At 45.9% G+C, this 22,848-nt stretch overlaps 1 protein-coding gene and 1 long non-coding RNA gene across 2 annotated transcripts in view; one reads left to right on the top strand and one right to left on the bottom strand.

The window, feature by feature from the left end:
* Positions 1 to 2,709: 2,709 nt before the first annotated feature.
* Positions 2,710 to 10,848, bottom strand: LOC147121043 (uncharacterized). Its single transcript, XR_015076240.1, has 2 exons — positions 10,610 to 10,848; positions 2,710 to 3,442 (listed from the first exon to the last, which is right to left on the bottom strand). It is a non-coding gene; the product is annotated as an uncharacterized LOC147121043 (long non-coding RNA).
* A 738-nt stretch (positions 10,849 to 11,586) lies between these two features.
* The window catches only part of msh2 (mutS homolog 2 (E. coli)), a 98,695-nt gene continuing 87,433 nt past the window's right edge, over positions 11,587 to 22,848 (top strand). The window contains exons 1-2 of the mRNA XM_085980369.1: positions 11,587 to 11,740; positions 17,057 to 17,335. Of these exons, the coding sequence (XP_085836495.1) occupies positions 17,111 to 17,335 (225 nt within the window). The 5' untranslated portion in view covers positions 11,587 to 11,740; positions 17,057 to 17,110. The remainder of the gene's footprint in view (positions 11,741 to 17,056; positions 17,336 to 22,848) is intronic.

Raw genomic sequence — 22,848 nt, 5'->3', positions numbered from 1 at the left:
GTATTATGTAACGAGAAAGGATTAATGAACAATCTTGTTGTATGAGGCCCCTTGGGCCGGAGCGATCATAATATAATCGAATTCTTCATTAAGATGGAGAATGAAGTCGTCGACTCAGAGACTAGGGTCCTAAATTTAAATAAAGGAAACTATGATGGTCTGAGGCACGAGTTGGGTAGGATTGATTGGGGAATGTCACTCAAAGGGTTGACGGTGGATAGGCAATGGCAAACATTCAAAGACCGCATGGATGAGCTACAGAATTTGTTCATCCCAGTTTGGCATAAAAATAAAACAAAAAAGGTGACTCAACCGTGGCTAACAAGGGAAATTAGGGATAGCATAAGATCCAAGGAGAGGACATATAAATTGGCCAGAAAAAGCAGTAAATCTGAGGATTGGGAGCAGTTTAGGATTCAACAAAGGAGGACAAAGGGATTAATTAAGAGGGGGAAAATAGAGTATGAGAGTAAGCTTGCTGGGAACATAAAAACTGACTGTAAAAGCTTTTATAGATATGTGAAGAGAAAACGATTGGTGAAGTCAAGCGTAGGTCCCTTGCAGTCAGAATCAGGGGAATTTATAATGGGGAACAAAGAAATGGCTGACCAGTTAAATACATATTTTGGTTCTGTCTTCAAAAAGGAGGACACAAATAACCTCCCAGAGATGTCGGGAACATAGGGTCTGATGAAAGGGAGGAACTGAAAGAAATCAGTATTTGTAGGGAAATGGTGTTCGGGAAATTGATGGGATTGAAGGCCGATAAATCCCCAGGGCCTGATAATCTACATCCTAGGGTACTTAAGGAAGTGGCCCTAGAAATAGTTGATGCTTTGCTGATCATCTTCCAGCATTCAATGAAATCTGGAACAGTACCCATGGATTGGAGGGTAGCTAATGTTACCCCACTATTCAAAAAAGGTGGTAGAGAGAAAACGGGGAATTACAGACCGGTAAGCCTGACATCGGTAGTGGGGAAAATGCTAGACTCCATTATAAAAGGTGTAATACCAGAGCACTTGGAAAACAGTGACAGGATTGGACAAAGTCAACATGGATTTACAAAAGGTAAATCGTGCTTGACTAATCTACTGGAATTTTTTGAGGATGTAACTGATAAAATAGATAAGGGAGAACCAGTGGATGTGGTGTATTTGGACTTTCAGAAGGCTTTTGATAAGGTCCCGCATAAGAGATTAGCGTGTAAAGTTAAGGCACATGGGATTGGGGGCAAGGTATTGACTTGGATAGAGAACTGGTTGGCAGACAGAAAGCAAAGAGTTGGAATAAACGGGTCTTTTTCCAAGTGGCAAGCAGTGACTAGTGGGGTACCGCAGGGATCGGTCCTTGGGCCCCAGCTATTCACAATATATATTAATGATCTGGACGAGGGAACTAGATGTAATATCTCCAAGTTTGCAGACGACACAAAGCTGGGTGGGCGTGTGTGCTGTGAGGAGGATGCCGAGAAACTCCAGGATGATTTGGACAGGTTGGGTGATTGGGCAAAAGCATGGCAGATGCAATATAACATGGATAAATGCGAGGTTATCCACTTTGGTGGCAAAAACAGGAAGGCAGATTATTATCTGAATGGCAATAGATTGGGAGAAGGGGAATTGCAACGAGACCTGGGTGTCCTTGTGCACCAGTCGCTGAAGGTAAGCATGCAGGTGCAGCAGGCGGTTAAGAAGGCAAATGGCATGTTGGCCTTCGTAGCGAGAGGGTTTGAGTACAGGAACAAGGATGTCTTGCTGCAGTTGTACAGGGCCTTGGTGAGACCACATCTTGAGTATTGTGTGCAGTTTTGGTCGCCTTATCTGAGGAAGGATGTTCTTGCCATGGAAGGAGTTCAGCGAAGATTCACCAGGCTGATACCTGGGTTGGCAGGAATGACGTATGAGGAGAGATTGGGTCGATTGGGCTTGTACTCGCTGGAGTTTAGAAGAATGAGAGGGGGTCTCATTGAAACTTATAAAATTCTGACAGGACTAGACAGACTAGATGCAGGAAGGATGTTCCCGATGCTCGGGGAGTACAGAACCAGGGATCACAGTCTAAGGATAAGGGGTAGGCCATTTAGGACAGAAATGAGGAGGAATTTCTTCACCCAGAGAGTGGTGAACCTGTGGAATTCTCTACCACAGAAGGCAGTAGAGGCCAATACATTAAATATATTCAAGAAGGAGTTGGATATATTTCTTAAGGCTAAAGGGATCAAGGAGTATGGGGAGAAAGCAGGGACTGGGTACTGAATTTGGATGATCAGCCATGATCGCATTGAATAGCGGAGCAGGCTCGAGGGGCCGAATGGCCTACTCCTGCTCCTATCTTCTGTGTTTCTATGTCCCTGCTCGAATCCTTTGCTTTTCTGACACTGATCTACTCCTCATGCCCCACCTTTTTTGGTTTATCATTGGCGACTGCTCTTTCAGTCACCATGCTCCTGTCTCCTGGAATGCCCTCTCAAAATTCCCTCCACATTACCTCCTCCCTCTCTGTTCTCAAAAGTCAGTTAAAGACTTGCCAATCATTCTTTGAACCCTTCCTTTAACCACCATGCAACCACTTGGTGTCCATTTCATTGCCTGATCTGTAAAATGCTCTGGGATACCTTTCCAATGTAAGGAGAGCTATCTAAATTAAAGCTCTTGTTGGGGTGGCAAAGAAACTATTTCAAAAAAATTCCCCATTGAAAAGTTGTAGTTAGGTGAAAATGAGCTTAAGAACACTTAAGCATGCTTTTTTTTATTTGTTACAATACACAAAATTGTTATTTCTGTGAAGTCACAAAAAAATTAAAATACCACTCTCTTTATGGTCATACTGCACTCAATAGGAGTCACCAGCCCGGAGTCCTTTCATACTGCAGCAGAGAGCATGGCTAAAATCAAAACAACTCTCGTAAGATTAAAAAAAACAGTATTACGTTTTAGACAGAAGCTGATGAAGTAACATATCTGTGTTTCATATGAGTAGCCTAATCAGGCAGGCAATATGCTCTTTACAGAACCTCCATACAACAACAGCTTGCATTTATGTCGCGCCTTTAATGTAGAAAAACTTGCCAAGGCACTTCACAGAAGTATAAGCAGACAAAAATCGGTGCTGAGCTAAGGAAGGAGAATGTAGGATGGGTGAATAAAAGCTTGGACAAAGAGGTAGGTTTAAGGAATGTCTTAAAGGAGGAAAAGGGGATTGAGAAGTGGAGAAGTTTATGGAGGAAAATACATGTCAACCATCTGTGTTTTACATAGACAATCAGTATTTCAGACATAGTGGAGTAGAAATTGGATCCTGTCTGAATCGGGGTGCAATCCCGGTGCAGCACGTGCCGTGTTCAACGGTCCCCCTTTAAGGACTGCAGGGTTGACTGCTGAGTGCCTGAAGAAACTGATCGCATGCTGGATCATTCGTAGTCCAATTGGGCAAAGGGAGCCTGAAACAAACAATAAACAGGCCCCCAGTTTACAAATGGAATGGGCCTAGTAACAGTTTCAGGCACACACCCCTAGATACCTACTGAGCAGCCCTAACTAATATGGTGGGTGGTGCAGTTCCGTTACAGAATGAGTGCGTGCACGCTGCTTGCTATATTGGACTTTTAGGCACCCATTGTACCCCTGCAAAGTGGGCACAGCACCATCCAATTTCTGGCCCAGTGTCTACTTGTCTGTGTTTGTAGGGGAGCTGCTTAATTCAACTTTCACCGCTACCGCTAGAGATAAGAATTCTGCTACAAGCTGCGAGTGAGAATTCCTGGTCTTGTGACAGTTTTGTGATAACAGGAATTCCTCCCTGTAGAACATAGTGAAGTTCCAATCCGACAAATTAACAACTTCAGGTGGGAGAAGGTGAAATTACAGAAGTGGGGAGGGGTTGGGGAGAATGAAAGAAAAAACATTGTCTGCATGAACTGGGCTGGAGAGGGGGGAGAACTGGAGAAGGAGGAGGAAAATCAGGGCAGAGTGCCAGGATGGAATTGGAGAGAGATGAATGCCAGTATGCCAATGTAATAATCTTACAAACAATTTAACAATTGTATTTAGCAACAGAGAGTACAAATACATAATCACAATGGCTTGCAATTTCTGTGCAAGAAATTAGCAAAAATCCTCCAAATTTCTGCCATAATCTTTCAACATGCAAGTAATGAAATGTTGGGTATAACTACAGCTTAATTTTGGACTTAAGTTGTGTGCAGTTCTGGTCCCTCAGACACATTGGGGATATTTAGGAATGCTGAGTGCATTTCAGAGAAGCGCCATAAGCATGGTCCTTTAGCACTGAGCTATGAGGAAAAATTTGAATGGGCTCCCAAGTAGGGTGGCAGAGGCAGAATCCTAGAACATTAGAACATAAGATATAGTAGCTGGAGTAGGCCATTTGGCCCTTCGAGCCTGCTCCGTCATTCATCAAGATCATGGTTGATCCTCTACCTCATCTCCACCTTCCTGCACCATCCCCATATCCTTTAATTCCCTTAGTCTTTCAGATGAGACGTTAAAACGAGGCTCCATCTGCTCTCTCACGTGGACGTAAAAGATCCCATGGCACTATTTGGAAGAGTAGGGGAGTTATCCCCGGTGTTCTGGCCAACATTTATCCCTCAACCAACATAACAAAAACAGATTATCTGGTCATTATCACATTGCTGTTTGTGGGACATTGCTATGCGCAAATTGGCTGCCGCGTTTCCCACATTACAACAGTGACTCCACTTCAAAAGTACATCATTGGATGTAAAGTGCTTTGAGAAGTCTGGTGATCGTGAAAGGCACTATATAGATGCAAGTCTTTCTTTCTTAGTTCCCAAAAATTTATCGACCTCTGTCTTGAATAGACTCAACGACTGAGCCTCCACAGCTCTCTGGGGTAGAGAATTCCAAAGATTCACCACGCTCTGAGTGAAGAAATTTCTCCTCATCTCAGTCCTAAATGGCCTACCCCTTATTCTGTTACTGTGACCCCGTGTTCTAGATTCCCCAGCCAGGGGAAGCATTTTCCCAGCATTAGCCCTGTCAAGCCCCTTAAGAATTTTATATGTTTCAATGAGATCATAGAATCATAGAATGGTTACAGCACGGAAGAAGACCATTTGGCCCGTTGAGCCCATGCCGGCTCTCTGCAAGAGCACCTCAGCTAGTGCCACTCCCCTGCCCTTTCCCCATAGCCCTGCAAAATTTTTTCATTCAGTTACTTATCCAACTTCCTTTTGAAAGCTGTGATTTAGTCTGCCTCCACCACCCTTTCAGGCAGTGCATTCCAGATCCGAACCACTCGCTGCTTAAAAAAGATTTTTCATGTCGCCTTTGGTTCTTTTGCCAATCATCTTAAAACTGTGTTCTCTGGTTCTCGACCCTTCCGCCAATGTGATCAGTTTCTTGATCTACTCTGTCCAGACCCCCTCATGATTTTGAACACCTCTATCAAATCTCCTCTCAATCTTCTCTGCTCTAAAGAGAACAACCCCAGCTTCTCTAGTTTATCCACGTAACTGAAGTCCCTCATCTCTGGAATCATTCTCGTAAACCTTTTCTGCACCCTCTCTAAGGCCTTCACATCCTTCCTAAAGTGTGGTGCCCAAAATTGGACACAATACTCCAGATGAGGCCGAACCAGTATGGATGGGCTTTGGAGCATTCACAATGCTGAGAGGGTCGTGGATAACACGTTTGATGAGGTGGTCACACCGCAGGTAAGGGCTGCACAGTCAGAAGAGAAATGGGTGACCATCAGGCAGAGCAGTAGAGGCAGGCAGGTAGTGCAGGGGACCCCTGTGGCCATCCCCCTCTCAAACAGGTATACCGATTTGGATACTGTTGAGGGGGATGACTTACCAGAGGAAGGCAGCAGCAGCCAACTTCCCGGCACCAGGGGTGCTTCTGCTGCTCAGGAAGGGAGGAAAAAGAGTGGGAGAGCAATAGTGGTAGGGGATTCTATCGTAGGGGGAACAGATAGGCGTTTCTGTGGCCGTAGACGTGACTCCAAGATGGTTTGTTGCCTCCCTGGTGCCAGGGTCAAAGATGTCACTGAATGGCTGCAGGGCATTCTGAAGGGGGAGGGTGAACAGTCAGAGGTCGTGGTTCACATTGGGACCAATGACATGGGTAGGAAGAGGGATGAGGTCCTGCAGCAAGAATTTAGGGAGCTAGGTAGCAGATTAAAGAGCAGGACCTCAAAGGTTGTAATCTCTGGATTACTCCCGGTGCCACGTGCTAGTGAGTATAGGAATAGGAGGATAGAGCAGATGAATGCGTGGCTAATGAGTTGGTGCAGGAGGGAGGGCTTTAGTTTCCTGGATCACTGGGCCTGCTTCTGGGGAAGGTGGGACTTGTACAAGTCGGACGGGTTGCACCTGAACCAGAGCGGGACAAATATCCTTGCGGGGAGGTTTGCTAGCACTGTTCGGGGGGGTTTAAACTAAAATGGCAGGGGGTTGGGAACCTGAGCAGGGAGACAGAGGAAAGGGAAGCAGGGATAAAAGCAAAAGATAGGAAGGAGAAAAACAAAAGTGGCAGTCAGAGAAATCAACGGTTTAAATCAAACGTGGCCACAGTAAATAATAATTCTAATAGGTCTAAGAGTGTTAGAAAAACAAGCCTGAAGGCTTTGTGTCTTAATGCGAGGAGCATTTGTAATAAGGTGGATGAATTGGCTGCGCAAATAGAGGTAAACGAATATGATTTGGTTGGGATTACAGAAACGTGGCTCAAGGATGGCCAAGACTGGGAACTCAACATCCAGGGGTATTCGATATTCAGGAAAGATAGGCAAAAAGGAAAGGGAGGTGGGGTAGCATTACTGGTTAAAGAAGGGATTAATACAATTGTAATGAAGGATATTAGCTCTGATGATGTGGAATCTGTATGGGTAGAATTGAGAAATACTAAGGGGGAAAAAACATTAGTGGGAGTGGTATATAGACCTCCCAACAGTAAGGCGGAGGTTGGGGATGGCATGAAAAGGGAAATGAAGAAGCGTGCAATAAGGGCACAGCAGTCATCATGGGTGACTTTAATCTACATATAGATTGGGCCAACCAAATTAGTAACAATACTGTGGAGGAGGAATTCCTGGAGTGTTTACGGGATGGCTTCCTGGACCAATATGTCGAGGAACCAACCAGAGATCAGGCCATCTTAGACTGGGTATTATGTAATGAGAAAGGATTAATTAGCAATCTTGTTGTACGAGGCCCCTTGGGTCTGAGCGATCATAATATGATCGAATTCTTCATTAAGATGGAGAATGAAGTAGTTGACTCAGAGACTAGGGTCCTCAATTTAAATAAAGGAAACTACGATGGTCTGAGGTGCGAGTTGGGTAGGATTGATTGGGGAATGGCACTCAAAGGGTTGACGGTGGATAGGCAATGGCAAACATTCAAAGACCGAATGGATGAGCTACAGAATTTGTTCATCCCAGTTTGGCATAAAAATAAAACAAAAAAGGTGACTCAACCGTGGCTAACAAGGGAAATTAGGGATAGCATAAGATCCAAGGAGAGGACATATAAATTGGCCAGAAAAAGCAATAATCCTGAGGATTGGGAGCAGTTTAGGATTCAACAAAGGAGGACAAAGGGATTAATTAAGAAAGGGAAAATAGAATATGAGAGTAAGCTAGCGGAGAACATAAAAACTGACTGTAAAAGCTTTTATAGATATGTGAAGAGAAAAAGATTGGTGAAGTCAAGCGTAGGTCCCTTGCAGTCAGAATCAGGGGAATTTATAATGGGGAACAAAGAAATGGCAGAGTTTAGAAGATTGAGAGGGGATCTTCACAAAGGAGGACACAAATAACCTCCCAGAGATGCCGGGGAACATAGGGCCTGATGAAAGGGTGGAACTGAAAGAAATCAGTATTTGTAGGGAAATGGTGTTAGGAAAATTGATGGGACTGAAGGCCGATAAATCCCCAGGGCCTGATAATCTACATCCCAGGGTACTTAAGGAAGTGGCCCTAGAAATAGTAGATGCATTGCTGGTCATCTTCCAGAACTCGATAGACTTTGGAACAGTCCCCATGGATTGGAGGGTAGCTAATGTTACCCCACTATTCAAAAAAGGTGGTAGAGAAAAAGCGGGGAATTATAGACCGGTAAGCCTGACATCGGTAGTGGGGAAAATGCTAGAATCTATTATAAAAGATGTAATAGCAGAGCACTTGGTAAGCAGTGACAGGATCGGACAAAGTCAACATGGATTTACAAAAGGTAAATCATGCTTGACTAATCTACTGGAATTTTTTGAGGATGTAACTGGTAAAATAGATAAGGGAGAACCAGTGGATGTGGTGTATTTGGACTTTCAGAAGGCTTTCGATAAGGTCCCAGCGTGCAAAATTAAGGCACATGGGATTGGGGGCAAGGTATTGACTTGGATAGAGAACTGGTTGGCGGACAGAAGGCAGAGAGTTGGAATAAACGGGTCGTTTTCCAAGTGGCAGGCAGTGACTAGTGGGGTACCGCAAGGATCGGTCCTAGGACCCCAGCTTTTCACAATATATATTAATGATCTGGACGAGGGAATTGGATGTAATATCTCCAAATTTGCAGATGACACAAAGCTGGGTGGGAGGGTAAGCTGTGAGGAGGATGTCGAGAAACTCCAGTACGATTTGGACAGATTGGGTGATTGGGCAGAAACATGGCAAATGCACTATAATGTGGATAAATGTGAGGTTATCCACTTTGGTGGCAAAAACAGGAAGGCAGATTATTATTTGAATGGCAATAGATTGGGAGAAGGGGAAGTGCAAAGAGACCTGGGTGTTCTTGTGCACCAGTCGCTGAAGGTAAGCATGCAGGTGCAGCAGGAGGTTAAGAAGGCAAATGGTATGTTGGCCTTCGTAGCAAGAGGGTTCGAGTACAGGAACAAGGATGCCTTGCTACAGCTGTACAGGGCCTTGGTGAGACCGCACCTTGAGTATTGTGTGCCGTTTTGGTCGCCTTACCTGAGGAAGGACGTTCTTGCCATGGAAGGAGGGGATCTCATCGAAACCTATAAAATTCTGCCAGGGGAATCCAGAACCAGGGGTCATAGTCTAAGGATAAGGGGTAAGCCATTTAGGACTGAAATGAGGAGGAATTTCTTCACCCAGAGAGTGGTGAACCTGTGGAATTCTCTGCCACAGAGGGCGGTGGAGGCCACTTCATTAAATATATTCAAAAAGGAGTTGGATATATTTCTTAAGGCTAAAGGGATCAAGGGATATGGGGAGAAGGCAGGGACAGGGTACTGAATTTGGATGATCATCCATGATCTCATTGAATGGCGGAGCAGGCTCGAAGGACCGAATGGCCTACTCCTGCTCCTATCTTCTATGTTTCTATCATAATTTCCATGCTTTTGTACTCTATACCTCTATTCAGGATCCAATAAGCTTTTTTAACTGCTTTCTCAACCTGCCCTGTTACCTTGAATGATTTGTGCACATATACCCCTAGGTCTCTCTGTTCATGCACTCTCTTTAGGATTGTACCCTTTAGTTTACATTTCCTCTCCTCATTCATTCTACTAGAATGTATCACTTCACACTTCTGTGTTAAATTTCATCCGCCAGGTGTCTGCCCATTCCACCAGCCTATGTCCTCTTGAAATCGCCTCTCATTCTTCTAAACTCTAAGGAATATAGGCCTCGTCTACGCAATCTCTCCTCATAGGGCAATCTCCTCATCCCAGGAATCATCGAATATTAGATCATCCCTGTGAAGGGGAGTGGAAATGATGGCCCAGTGAAACAAAGCATTGGCCTTTGTTCATCCCACATCAATTGTAACGTTGCATAGCCCCGCCTCACAGTCGGCCCCGCCCATGTACACATTCAGGCCCCGCCCCTTCTCTCCCGCTCTGCGGCTGACCCGTGGCCCCCCCCCCCCGCGCTGCGGCTGACCCATGGCCCGGCCCCGCTCAGTGGCTCCGCCCCCCTCTCTGCCGCCGCGGTTGCTGACCCGTGGCCCCGCCTCTTTCCGCGACCGTTGGGCGCCGCGGGGGCTGGAGTGCATCATCAATTCGGAACACAAAATTTTGGTTTGATTTGTTGAGATTTGGTTGAACTTTTGTTTATTTGCAGTCGGATTGGGTTTTCTTTTTTTTAGGATAAAAAGAGGACCCGTGGCCCCGCCCCCGCTCAGTAGCCCCGCCCCCTCCCGCCGCGGTGGCTGACACGTGGCCCCGCCCCTCGCTGCCTCTCCCGCGCTGCGGCTGACCTGTGACCCGGAGTTCGGCGGGATGGCGATGCAGCCGCGGGACCGGCTGTGTGGAGCGGATGGCGGGCAGGATGGAGGCGCCTTCGTGGCCTTTTACAGGTCCATGCCCGAGCAACCCCACACCACCTTCCGTGTCTTCGACCGCAACGACTATTACACGGTGCACGGGAAGGACGCGCTGTTCGCCGCCAAGGAGGTCTTCAAGACCAACGGCGTCATCAAGTCCCTGGGATCCGGTGGGTGCTGGCTGGGCCTACCGCACGGGGGGCGGGGCGGGGATAAAGCCAAATCATCCGGGACTGCGGACCGGCCCGGCCCGGCCGGCCGGCTCCGAGCAGTCTATCTGGGGCTTTGTCCTCATTCATTCATTAACGGGACAAGCCCCTGAGTTACCTGGGCCCCGGTTGTTTACGGGATGCGGCTCCTGTGTGTGCGGTGGGATCAATAGATTGCACTGGCCGGGTGTTTTTCTTTTTGTTGTTTCCAATGGAAAGATGCAAATGCAGAAATCGCCCTCGGTCTTGCAGCGTCCGCCGCCTTCAATGTGTGCAGCCGGTGTGATGACTCGAGTACAACACTTAACCCCATGTGTAAAACATGATGGGGAAGGAGCTTACACGGCGGCACTGAGAAGCCTGCCTACCTGTTAGTAAGCATCAGTGTGTATGTTTGTAAATGCCCTCTAAGTGATACAGCATGGAAATGCCAGTTTAGGGCATCTGGTTAAGCCGGTGAGTCGCTGAGCTATGTAGAGTTGGAAAGTCACAGATATGATTCCTGGCTGGTGCTAAATTGATCTCAGTTCGGATTAACTTGGGTAGTGAGGAAAACAAAAGCAGCCAGGGTGCTGCACCTTTATGCAGGTTTTTGTCTTGCCTGGGCCAACAGATGTACACTATATGCAGGCTACATATAAAGTTTAAATGAACTGAATTCCATGTATCATAAGCTGTAAGATATTTGTGATCCTAGCGTTCTGATTTAGGATTTATCCAGCAATGTGAACAGTACTAAGATACTTGATCACACCTCCTGCGGGCCTATGAAATTCAAACAGGACAAACCAGCAAGTAAGAAATATAACCACAAATAGAAGTGGAGTTTCTTGGAGCTTAGTGGGCTGGATTGCTGGGGATGAGGACAGAATTGGGCACGATTGGGATCCCTTCTGTTGTGGGAATATGCTCCTGTTAACTGTCTAAGCTCATATGTGAAAAATCACCACTTGGATGAATTATTGGATGTCTTAACAGTGGATGTGGAATCGTCTCAGCCAGAATCAGTGCTCTCAGCAGGGAGTGGGGGTGAGAAAAAGAAAGAAAAGTGGGGGAAAAGTTATATTGGTCATTACCATCCCTCTTTTTGCAGGCAACAATAAGATCGAAAGTGTTGTGCTGAGTAAAAAGAACTTTGAATCTGTGGTCAGGGATCTTCTGTTGGTCCGACAGTACCCGCGTGGAGGTTTATAGGAACAAAGCTGCGAGTAAGTCCTCAAAGGAGAATGATTGGTACTTGGCCTGCAAGGTAAGTGTTGGTAAACAGTAAAACTGTTCAATTACTTTAACTTCCACTCTTAAGCTAGAGATTTTTAAAAATACATATGTTGTGGGGAATGGAAGGGTGGGGAAAGAGTGATTGCCTATCGGATGGCAGGCTTTGCCTTGTATCAAGTCTACGAGTGTGAAAGAGGTGTTAAAAGTGCTTCCCTGGATATTCAAGTGTTGGATGTAGCCCTTGGAGATGTCCCAAGGCGGCAACAACAGGCGATTCACCAAAGTCATAGTCATAGAGTAATACAGCACGGATAGAGGCCCTTCGGCCCATCGTGTCCGCGCCGGCCATCAAGCCCTGTCTAATCTAATCCCATATTCCAGCATTTGGCCCGTAGCCTTGTATGCTATGGCATTTCAAGTGCTCATCCAAATGCTTCTTAAATGTTGTGAGGGTTTCTGCCTCCACAACCCTTTCAGGCAGTGAGTTCCAGACTCCAACCACCCTCTGGGTGAAAAAGTTCTTTCTCAAATCCCCTCTAAACCTCCCGCCCTTTACCTTGAATCTATGCCCCCTAGTTATTGACCCCTCTACTAAGGGAAAAAGCTCCTCAGCATCCATCCTATCTATGCCCCTCATAATTTTGTACACCTCAATCATGTCTCCCCTCAGCCTCCTCTGCTCCAAGGAAAACAAACCCAATCTGCCCAGTCTCTCTTCATAGCTGAAGCGCTCCAGCCCTGGTAACATCCTGGTGAACCTCCTCTGTACCCTCTCTAACGCGATCACATCCTTCCTGTAGTGCGGCGACCAGAACTGCACACAGTATTCCAGCTGTGGCCTAACCAGTGTTTTATACAGCTCCATCATAACCTCCTTGCTCTTATATTCAATGCCTCGGCTAATGAAGGCAAGTATCCCATATGCCTTTTTTACCACCTTATCCACCTGTTCCGCCGCCTTCAGGGATCTGTGTACTTGCACACCCAGATCCCTCTGACCCTCCGTCTTGCCTAGGGTCTTTCCATTCATTGTGTATTCCCTTGCCTTGTTAGTCCCCCCAAAGTGCATCACCTCGCACTTTTCCGGGTTAAATTCCATTTGCCACTGTTCCGCCCATCTGACCAACCCATCTATATCGTCCTGCAGACTGAGGCTACCCTCCTCGCTATTTACCACCCTACCAATTTTTGTATCATCCGCGAACTTACTGATCATACCTTTTACATTCATATCCAAGTCATTAATGTAGACCACAAACAGCAAGGGACCCAGCACCGATCCCTGTGGTACCCCACTGGCCACAGGCTTCCAGTCACAAAAACAACCTTCGACCATCACCCTCTGCCTTCTGCCACTAAGCCAGTTTTGTATCCAATGTGCCAAGGCACCCTGGATTCCATGGGCTCTTACCTTCTTGACCAGTCTCCTGTGCGGGACTTTATCGAAGGCCTTACTGAAACCCATGCATACCACATCCACTGCGTTACCCTCATCCACACACCTAGTCACCCCCTCAAAAAATTCAATCAAATTAGTCAGACATGATCTTCCCTTGACAAAGCCATGTTGACTATCCCTGATTAATCCTTGCCTCTCCAAGTGGAGACAAATTTTGTCCCTCAGAATTTTTTCCAATAATTTTCCTACCACTGATGTTAGGCTCACTGGCCTGTAGTTCCCCGGTTTTTCCCTACTACCCTTCTTGAATAATGGTACTACATTAGTGGTTCTCCAGTCCTCTGGCACATCCCCTGTGGACAGAGAGGTCCTGAATATATGTGTTAGAGCCCCCGCAATCTCTTCCTTTGCCTCACACAGCAGCCTGGGATACATTTCATCCGGGCCTGGGGATTTATCCATTTTTAGGCCAGCTAAAACCGCCAATACCTCCTCCCTCTCGATGTTAATATGTTCGAGCATATCACAGTCCCCCCGCCCTATTTCTATGTCTACATCGTCCTTCTCCATAGTGAAAACAGATGCAAAAAATTCATTTAGAACCCCTCCTACATGTTCCGGCTCCACACACAGATTGCCACTTTTGTCCCTAATGGGCCCTATTTTCTCCCTAGTTATCCTCTTACCCTTAATATACTTATAAAACATCTTCGGATTTTCCTTTATTTTGCTCGCCAGTGTTATTTCATGGCCCCTCCTTGATCTCCTAATTTCTTTTTTAAGTATCCCCCTGCACTTTTTGTACTCCTCTAGGGCTTCCTCCGTCTTTAGCCTTTTGTATCTACCAAAAGCCCTCCTTTTTTTCCTAATCCATTCTCGTATATCCCCTGACATCCAAGGTTCCCTGTGGTTTTTGGAACCACTCTTGACCTTTACGGGAACATGTTGCCATTGTATGATCTCAATCTCCCTTCTGAAAGCCTCCCATTGCTCCGATGCGGATTTTCCTACAAGTAGCTGATCCCAGTCCATTTTGGCCAGATCCTGCCTTATCCTATTAAAATCGGCCTTCCCCCAATTTAGAACCTTTATTTCCGGCCCATCCCTGTCCTTTTCCATGACCACCTTAAATCTTACCATATTATGGTCACTATCACCAAAGTGCTCCCCTACTAGCACTTTTTCCACTTGGCCGGCCACATTCCCTAGAATTAGGTCCAGTACCGCCCCCTCTCTTGTAGGACTTTCTACATGCTGGCTCAAAAAGCTCTCCTGGATGCACTTTAAGAATTCTACACCCTCTGAGCCTTTCACACTCTGACTATCCCAGTTAATATTGGGGAAGTTGAAATCCCCCATTATTATTACCCTATTATTTGCACATTTCTCTGAGATTTGCCTACATATCTGTTCCTCTATCTCCCCCTGACTGTTTGGAGGCCTATAGTACACTCCCAGCAAAGTGCTTGCCCCCTTTTTGTTTTTAAGCTCCACCCATATGGCCTCATTAGAGGACCCTGCTAATATATCATCCCTCCTTACTGCAGTAATTGACTCCTTAATTAATATTGCGACACCCCCCCCCCTCTTATACCTCCCCCTCTGTCTCGCCTGAAGATTCTGTACCCTGGAATATTGAGCTGCCAGTCTTGCCCCTCCCTCAACCATGTCTCCGTGATAGCAACAATATCATACTCCCATGTGTTTATCAACACCTTCAGTTCATCCACCTTATTTGCAAGACTCCTTGCATTAAAATAGATGCCATCCAGCCTTGCCCTTATATATTTGCCCTGTCTACCAAGCTGACTTGTTTTTTTCTCTATAATTGGCAGCACATCACCCCCTATTTCAGCTCCCCTCTGTATCCCATCCCCCTGCCAAGTTAGTTTAAACCCCCCCCCCCCCCCCCCCCCCAAACAGTGCTAGCAAACCTCCCCGCAAGGATATTTGTCCCGCTCTGGTTCAGGTGCAACCCGTCCGACTTGTACAAGTCCCACCTTTCCCAGAAGCAGGCCCAGTGATCCAGGAAAGTAAAACCCTCCCCCCCTACACCAACTCTTTAGCCACGCATTCATCTGCTCTATCCTCCCATTCCTATACTTACTAGCACGTGACACTGGGAGTAATCCAGAGATTACAACCTTTGAGGTCCTGCTCTTTAATCTGTTACCTAGCTCCCTAAATTCTTGATGCAGGACCTCATCCCCCTTCCTTCCTATGTCGTTGGTCCCAATGTGGACCACGACCTCTGCCTGCTCACCCTCCCCCTTAAGAATGCCCTGTAGCCGCTCAGTGACATCCCAGACCCTGGCCCCAGGGAGGCAACAAACCATCCTGGAGTCACGTTTGCGTCCACAGAAACGCCTATCTGTTCCCCTTACGATAGAATCCCCTACCACTATTGCTCTCCCACTCTTTTTCCTCCCTTTCTGAGCAGCAGAAGCGTCCCTGGTGCCAGGAAGCTGGCCGCTGCTGCCTTCCCCTGGTGAGTCATCCCCCTCAACAGTATCCAACTTGGTATACTTGTTTGAAAGGGGGATGTCAGCAGGGGTTCCCTGCACTTCCTGCCTGCCTCTGTTGCTCCGCCTGATGGTCACCCCCTGTGCAGCCCTACCCTGAGGCGTGAACAACTCGCTAAATGTGCTATCCACGACCCTCTCAGCATCGCGCATGCTCCAAAATTCATCCACCCGCAGCTCGAGCGCCGCAATGCGGTCTACAAGTAGCCGCAGCTGGATGCATTTCCCGCACACATGGTCGTCAGGGACACTGGCAGCGTCCCTGATTTCCCACATGGAGCAAGAGGAGCAGAACACGGGTCTGAGCTCTCCTGCCATGACTTACTCCTTTAATTAATTAAAAATTTATTCAATACCCCAGTTACAGGTATACTCTAGGGCGCTTTATTTACCAACTGTCCCCACTACACCAGCGACCCTAGAAATTTAACACCACAGAAGCCAAGCTTGTATTGAAAAGAGAGAAATACTCACCAACCAATCACTTACCTGCTCCCTGGTGACGTCAGACTCTGATTACTTTTTACCTCTCTCCTCTGCTGTTGATTTGGTCGGGCCTCGGTCTTCGCGCCGGTTTTTATACCGGGCTCACCTCCTCTCTGCTGCCGCTGCTCCCTGGAACTGGTCGGGCCTCGGTCTTTGCGCCGGTTTTTATACCGGGCTCACCTCCTCTCTGCTGCCGCTGCTCCCTGGAACTGGTCGGGCCTCGGTCTTTGCGCCGGTTTTTATACCGGGCTCACCTCCTCTCTGCTGCCGCTGCTCCCTGGAACTGGCCAGGCCTCGGTCTTCGCGCCGGTTTTTATACCGGGCTCACCTCCTCTCTGCTGCCGCTGCTCCCTGGAACTGGCCGGGCCTCGGTCTTCGCGCCGGTTTTTATACCGGGCTCACCTCCTCTCTGCTGCTGCTGCTCCCTGGAACCAAAGTGTTCAAAAGCAGAGTTCCAGGAGTGTGTGTTGTAAGCAATGAACTCGCTTATGGAACGGCTATGATGAAAACAATATTGCTGATCATGGATCATTCCAGATGATTAGCAGCTTCCCTAATTTTAGAAAGTGCTGATGTATGGTAGGGCAGCAGTGAGAAGGGTAAGGGGGATTATCTTTCTTAGGAATGGGGTTAAAGACAGCAAATTTTCAAGAAGGAAAAGCAGATTAGGAGTAAGGAAGACTGATGAGATGGGATAGGGCAGGGTAAGTTTCAAGGCAAATATCTTGAGATAGAGATATTGAAATCCTCTTTAAGGCATGCTGTAGCAAAAATGTGTGATGCACACTTAGGCCCACTGGCTGGGAAACTACTGTTGCCTCATAGAATCAACCTTCAGAGGAATTTTATTCATTGTGATAAACTTGTAATTTGAAAATTCCTAGAATTACTATCTGCTTGGTAAAAATCCCATTTTTCTACCTTATTTTTCTCACCACAGGCCTCTCCTGGTAACCTCACTCAGTTTGAAGAGATTCTTTTTGGCAACAATGATATGTCTACTGCAGCTGGTGTAGTGGGCGTTAAACTGGGCACTGCAGATGGGCAGAGGTTAGTTGGTGTTGGCTACGTTGACTCCACACTCCGGAAGCTAGGAGTGTGTGAGTTCCCGGACAACGATCAATTTTCCAATCTAGAGGCTCTGCTGGTGCAGATTGGGCCCAAGGAATGTGTGCTGTCAAGTGGCGAGACTGCAGGAGATATCACTAAACTCCGACAGGTAAATCTCTGGCATTGTAATTATGTTCGGTGAGAGTGGGTAAGCACGAGGTGTGAATTTTAGTTGCTACTCAAACTTGCGGCGCTAGTATTTAGTGTTGCCATATTGTGATTGAGGCTCCCCATTGCCTCAGTTGGTGAATTTACTGCTTGGTGTAGAACTAAGAGGGGTCTAGGCTTAATTTGTTGTCTGTGCTGCGTTAACTGATCTTGGCTGCAGTGCTACAAACAGCTGTGGGATGGCTGAATGCTCTCCAACTGAGACGAGAAGAGTGGCTACCTCTAGAATTGGGCTAAAGAAGACAGAGCAGAAGTGAGGTGGGCCCAAACATTTGACAGCAGTGCATTCCAGATCCTAACCACTCGCTGCGTAAAAAAGCTTTTCCTCATGTCGCCTTTGGTGCTTCTGTCAATCATAAATCCGTGTTCTCTGGTTCTCGACCCTTTTGCCAATGGGAACGCTTTCTCTCTATCTACTCTGTCTAGACCCCTCATGATTTTGAACACCTCTATGAAATCTCCTCTCAACCTTCTCTGCTCCAAGAGAACCAGAGGACACAGATTTAAGGTGATTAGCAGACGAACTAAAGGCGACATGAGGAAAAACTTTTTTACTCAGCGAGTGGTCAGGATCTGGAATGCAATGCCTGAAAGGGTGGTGGAGGCGGAGGCAGACTCGGTCACGGCTTTCAAAAGGGAATTGGATAATTACTGAAGGAAAACATTTTGCAGGGAAAGGGTGGGAAAGTGGGACTAGCTGAGAGCTGGCACGGGCTTGACTGGTCGTCTTATGTGCTGTAACCATTCTGATTCTATAAGGAGAACAATCCCAGCTTCTCCAGTCTATCCACAAGACTGAAATCCCTTATCCCTGGAACCATTCTCATAAATCTTTTCTGCACCCTCTCTAAGGCCTTCATATCCTTCTTAAAGTGCGGTGGCCAGAATTAGACACAATACTCCAATTGAGGCCGAACCAGTGTTTTATAAAGGTTCATCATAACTTCCTTGCTTTTGTACTTTATGCCTCTATTTATAAAGCCCAGGATCCTATATGATTTTTTAACCGCTTTCTCAACCTGCCCTGCCACCTTCAACGATTTGTGTATATATAACCCCAGGTCTCTCTGTTCCTGCACCCCCTTTAGAATTGTACCCTTTAGTTTATATTTCCTCTACTCGTTCTTCCTACTAAAATGTATCACTTCGCACTTTCCTGCATTAAATTTCACCTGCCACGTGTCCACCCATTCCACCAGCCTGTCTATGTCCTCTTGAAGTCTATCATAAGAAATAAGAGCAGGAGTAGGCCATATGGCCCCTCGAGCCTGCTCCGCCATTCAATAAGATCATGGCTGATCATCGACCTCAACTACACTTTCCTGCCCGATCTCCATATCCCTTGATTCCCCTAGAGTCCAAAAATATATCTATCTCAGCAGGCTCGAGGGGCCCTATGACCTACTCCTGCTCTTCTTTCTTATGTTCTTATCGAATGCCTTTTGGAAATCCAAATACACGACATCCACTGGTTCCCCGTTATCTACTCTGCTAGTTACATCCTCAAAAAACTCTTAATAAATTTGTCAAACACGATTTCCCTTTCATAAAACCATGTTGACTCTGCCTAATCATGTTATGATTTTCTAAGTGCCGATACCACTTCCTTAACAATGGATTCCAGCATTTTCCCGACGACTGATGTTAGGCTAACTGGCCTGTAGTCCCCTGTTTTTTTTTTTCTCCCTCCTTTCTTGAGTAGTGGTGTTACATTTGTGACCTTCCAATCCTCTGGGACCATTCTAGAATTTAGGGAATTTTGGAGGATCAAAATCAATGCATCCACTATCTCTTCAGCCACTTCTTTTAGATCCAGGGGATTTGTCAACTTTTAGTCCCATTAGTTTCTCTAGTACTTTTTCTCTACTTATATTAATTACATTAAGTTCCTCGCCTTCATTGGACCCTTGGTTCCCCACCATTTTTGGTGTGCTTTTTGTGTCTACTGTGAAGACAGATACAAAATATTTGTTAATGTTTCTGCCATTTCCTTAATCCCCATAATAATTTCTCCTGTCTCAGCCTCTAAGGGACCAACGTTTACTTTTGCTACTCTCTTCCTTTTTACATACTTGTAGAAGTTCTTACAGTCTGCTTTTATATTTCTTGCTAGTTTTCTCTCGTACTCTATTTTTTCCCTTTTTATCAGTTTTTTGGTCAACCTTTGCTGGTTTCTGAAACTCTCCCAATCCTCAGGCTTACTATTATCCTTTGTAACAAAGCTTCTTCTTTCAATCTAATGCTAGCCTCCTCACTGTTCTCTATACTTCCAAGTTTTGTGTCATCTGCACATTTTGAAATTGTGACCTGTACACCCAAGTCCAAGTCATTAATATATATCAAGAAAAGCAGTGGTCCTAGTACTGACCCCTGTGGAACACCACTGTATACCATCCTCCAGTCCGAAAAACAACCGTTCACCACTACTGTTTCCACGACTCTCTGTTTCCTGTCACTTGGCCAATTTTGTATCCATGCTGCCACTGTCCCTTTTAATCCATGGGCTTCAACTTTGCTGGCAAGCCTATTATGTGGCACTTTATCAAATGCCTTTTGGAAGTCTATGTACAACTCATCAACCGCATTGCCCTCTCTCTTACCTCATTTAAAAAAAAAAACAATCAAATTCGTTAAACATGATTTGCCTTTACCAAATCCACACTTGCCCAAGTGACTTGTTAATTTTGTATCATTTCTAAAAGCTTCCCCTCTACCAAGGTTAAACTGTAGTTGCTGGGTTTATCCTTACATGCTTTTTTGAACAACCGTTCACCACTACTCTGTTTCCTGTCACTTAGCCAGTTTTGTATCCATGCTGCCACTGTCCCTTTTATTCCATGGGCTTCAACTTTGCTGGCAAGCCTATTATGTGGCACTTTATCAAACATCTTTTGGAAGTTCATGTACACTACATCAACAGCATTGCCCTCATCAACCCTCTGTTACCTCATCAAAAAACTCAATCAAGTTAGTTAAACACGATTTGCCTTTATCAATCCATGCTGGCTTTCCTTATTTAATCCACACTTGTCCAAGTGACTGTTAATTTTGTCCCAGATTATCGTTTCTAAAAATTTCCCCACCACCGAGGTTAAACTGACCTAGCCTATAGTTGCTGGGTTTATCCTTGCACCCTTTTTTGAACAAGTTTGTAACATTTGCAATTTTCCAGTCCTCTGGCACCATCCCTGTATCTAAGTAGGATTGGAAGAATATGACCAGTACCACCTTTACTTCCCTCAGCATCCTAGGATGCATCCCACCCAGTCCTGGTGACTTATCTACTTTAAGTACAGCCAGCCTTTCTAGTACCTCCTCTTTATCAATTTTTAGCCCATCCATTATCTCCTCTACCTCCACTTTCACGATGACTTTGGCAGCAGCATCTTCCTTGGTAAAGACAAATGCAAAGTAATCACTTAGTACCTCAGCCATGCCCTCTGCCTCCATGCGTAGGTCTCCTTTTTGGTCCCTAATTGGCCCCACCCCTTCTCTTATATAACCTGTTTACTATTTATATGCCTGTAGAAGACTTTTGGATTCTCTTTTATGTTAGCTGCCAGTGTACTCTCATACTCTCTCTTTGCCTCTCTTATTTTCTTTTTCACTTCCCCATGAACTTTCTATATTCAGCCTGGTTCTTGCTTGTATTTTCTTCATCTTACACTCTTATCTCTTTTGTCATCCAGGGTGCTCTGGCTTTGGTTGCCCTACCTTTCCCCCTTGTGGGAATGTACCTCGACTGTACCCAAACCATCTCCTCTTTAAAGGCAGCCCATTGTTCGATGACAGTTTTGACTGCCAATCTTTGATTCCAGTTTAACCGGGTCAGGTCTGTTCTCAACCCACTGAAATTGGCCTTCCTCCAATTAAGTATTTTTACTTTAGATTGCTCCTTGTCCTTTTCCATAGCTAATCTAAACCTTATGATACTATGATCACTGTTCCCTAAATGTTCCCCTACTGACACTTGCTCCACTTGACCTACCTCATTCCCCAGAATGAGTATGATGTGGCTGAGCCAAACCTTTCCTTCCTCGATATGCCCTTGGTTAAACCGCACTTAGAGTATTGTGAACAGTTCTGGTCTCTATATTGCAAAAAGAATATAGAAGCACTGGAGAGAGTGCAAAAAAGATTTACCAGGCTGATACCAGAACTATCAGGAAAGACTAATCAGGCTCGGGCTCGCTTCTCTAGCAAAGAGAATACCGAGCGGTGACCTGAGGTCTTGAAGATTATGAAGGGGTTCGATAGGGTAGACCTAGAGAGGATGTTTCCACTTGTGGAGGAGTCCAAAACTCAGGGCTATAAATACAAGATAGCCACTAATAAATCAAATAAGGAATTCAGAAGAAATTCCTTTACTTGAGTGGTGAGAATGTGGAACTCGCTACTACGTGCAGCGGCTAAGGCGAATAGCATAAATGCATTTAAAGGGAAGCTAGATACATACATGAGGGAGAAAGGTATAGAAAGATATGTTGATAGGGTGAAATAAAGTAAGGAGGGAAGAAGCTCATGTGGCGTATGGACCAGTTGGGCAGAATGGCCAGTTTCTGTGCTGTACATTCTATATAATTTTATGTAAGCCCGATGCCTACACAAATATACTTTCCAGCAGGATAGCAATTAAGAGCAGCCAACCGGGTGGATCTTTCCTCCGTAGCTCAGGAATGGTCATGCCAATTGTAGCGTAGGCCCATTGGGCCGAGTGGCCTGTTTCTGTATTGTAAAATTCAAGGTAACACCCATGGAGGTCTCTGGTTAGTGATCAGGAGCTGGAGCCTGGCTAGTATTTTGCTGTCCCTGACCCATGCAAAGAGGCTGATTGCAGCACCCCATTTACACTGCCAGTGTAGATCACATCACCAAACTCATCACAGACCAGCGACTGAACTTGGGAGCTTTCTGGTCTTCATTCCTCAGCACCTGACCATACATGTACCAAATGAGTTTGGGTACATTTTCCTGTGTATTAAATAATTATACTCTCTATTTTAAAAAGAATCCAAGATATTTTTGTTGTTCAGATTGCACTTTTTTGCCCCCTTGGTTTGAAGAGTTGGAGTTTGTGTGTGTTTGTCATTCTGCACTGGGGCAAAATGCAGGTTTACTGCCTTTCTTCGATTATCAATCGGAGAGTGTGTCATATTGTATGGGTTTGAGCAGAATTCTGATGGCCATTGCTTGTGCAATTTGTAACCAAACTATGAGCAGTGATGCACATCATTGAACAATTGATTTTAAAGGACAAAGTGACTGGCAAAGTCCTTTAAATGCAAAGTACTTAACTCTGGTTGCACTCCAAGGAGTTACTTATTAATTGACAAGGGAGACTGGTATCTGAAATTCCTTGGCAGGAATTCATTCATTCTCTCTCTCTCTCTCTCTCTCTCTCTCTCTCTCTCTCTCTCTTTCCCCCCCGCCCCCCCACCACCACCACGGTGTTAC

The sequence above is a fragment of the Somniosus microcephalus genome, chromosome 3 (assembly GCF_052327205.1).
Source record: "Somniosus microcephalus isolate GS21.2 chromosome 3, FLI_Smic_1.0, whole genome shotgun sequence".
In the NCBI taxonomy this organism is placed as follows: domain Eukaryota; kingdom Metazoa; phylum Chordata; class Chondrichthyes; order Squaliformes; family Somniosidae; genus Somniosus; species Somniosus microcephalus.
Note: the sequence above shows the minus strand (reverse complement) of the source record. Positions and strands in the feature narration are given on the sequence as shown.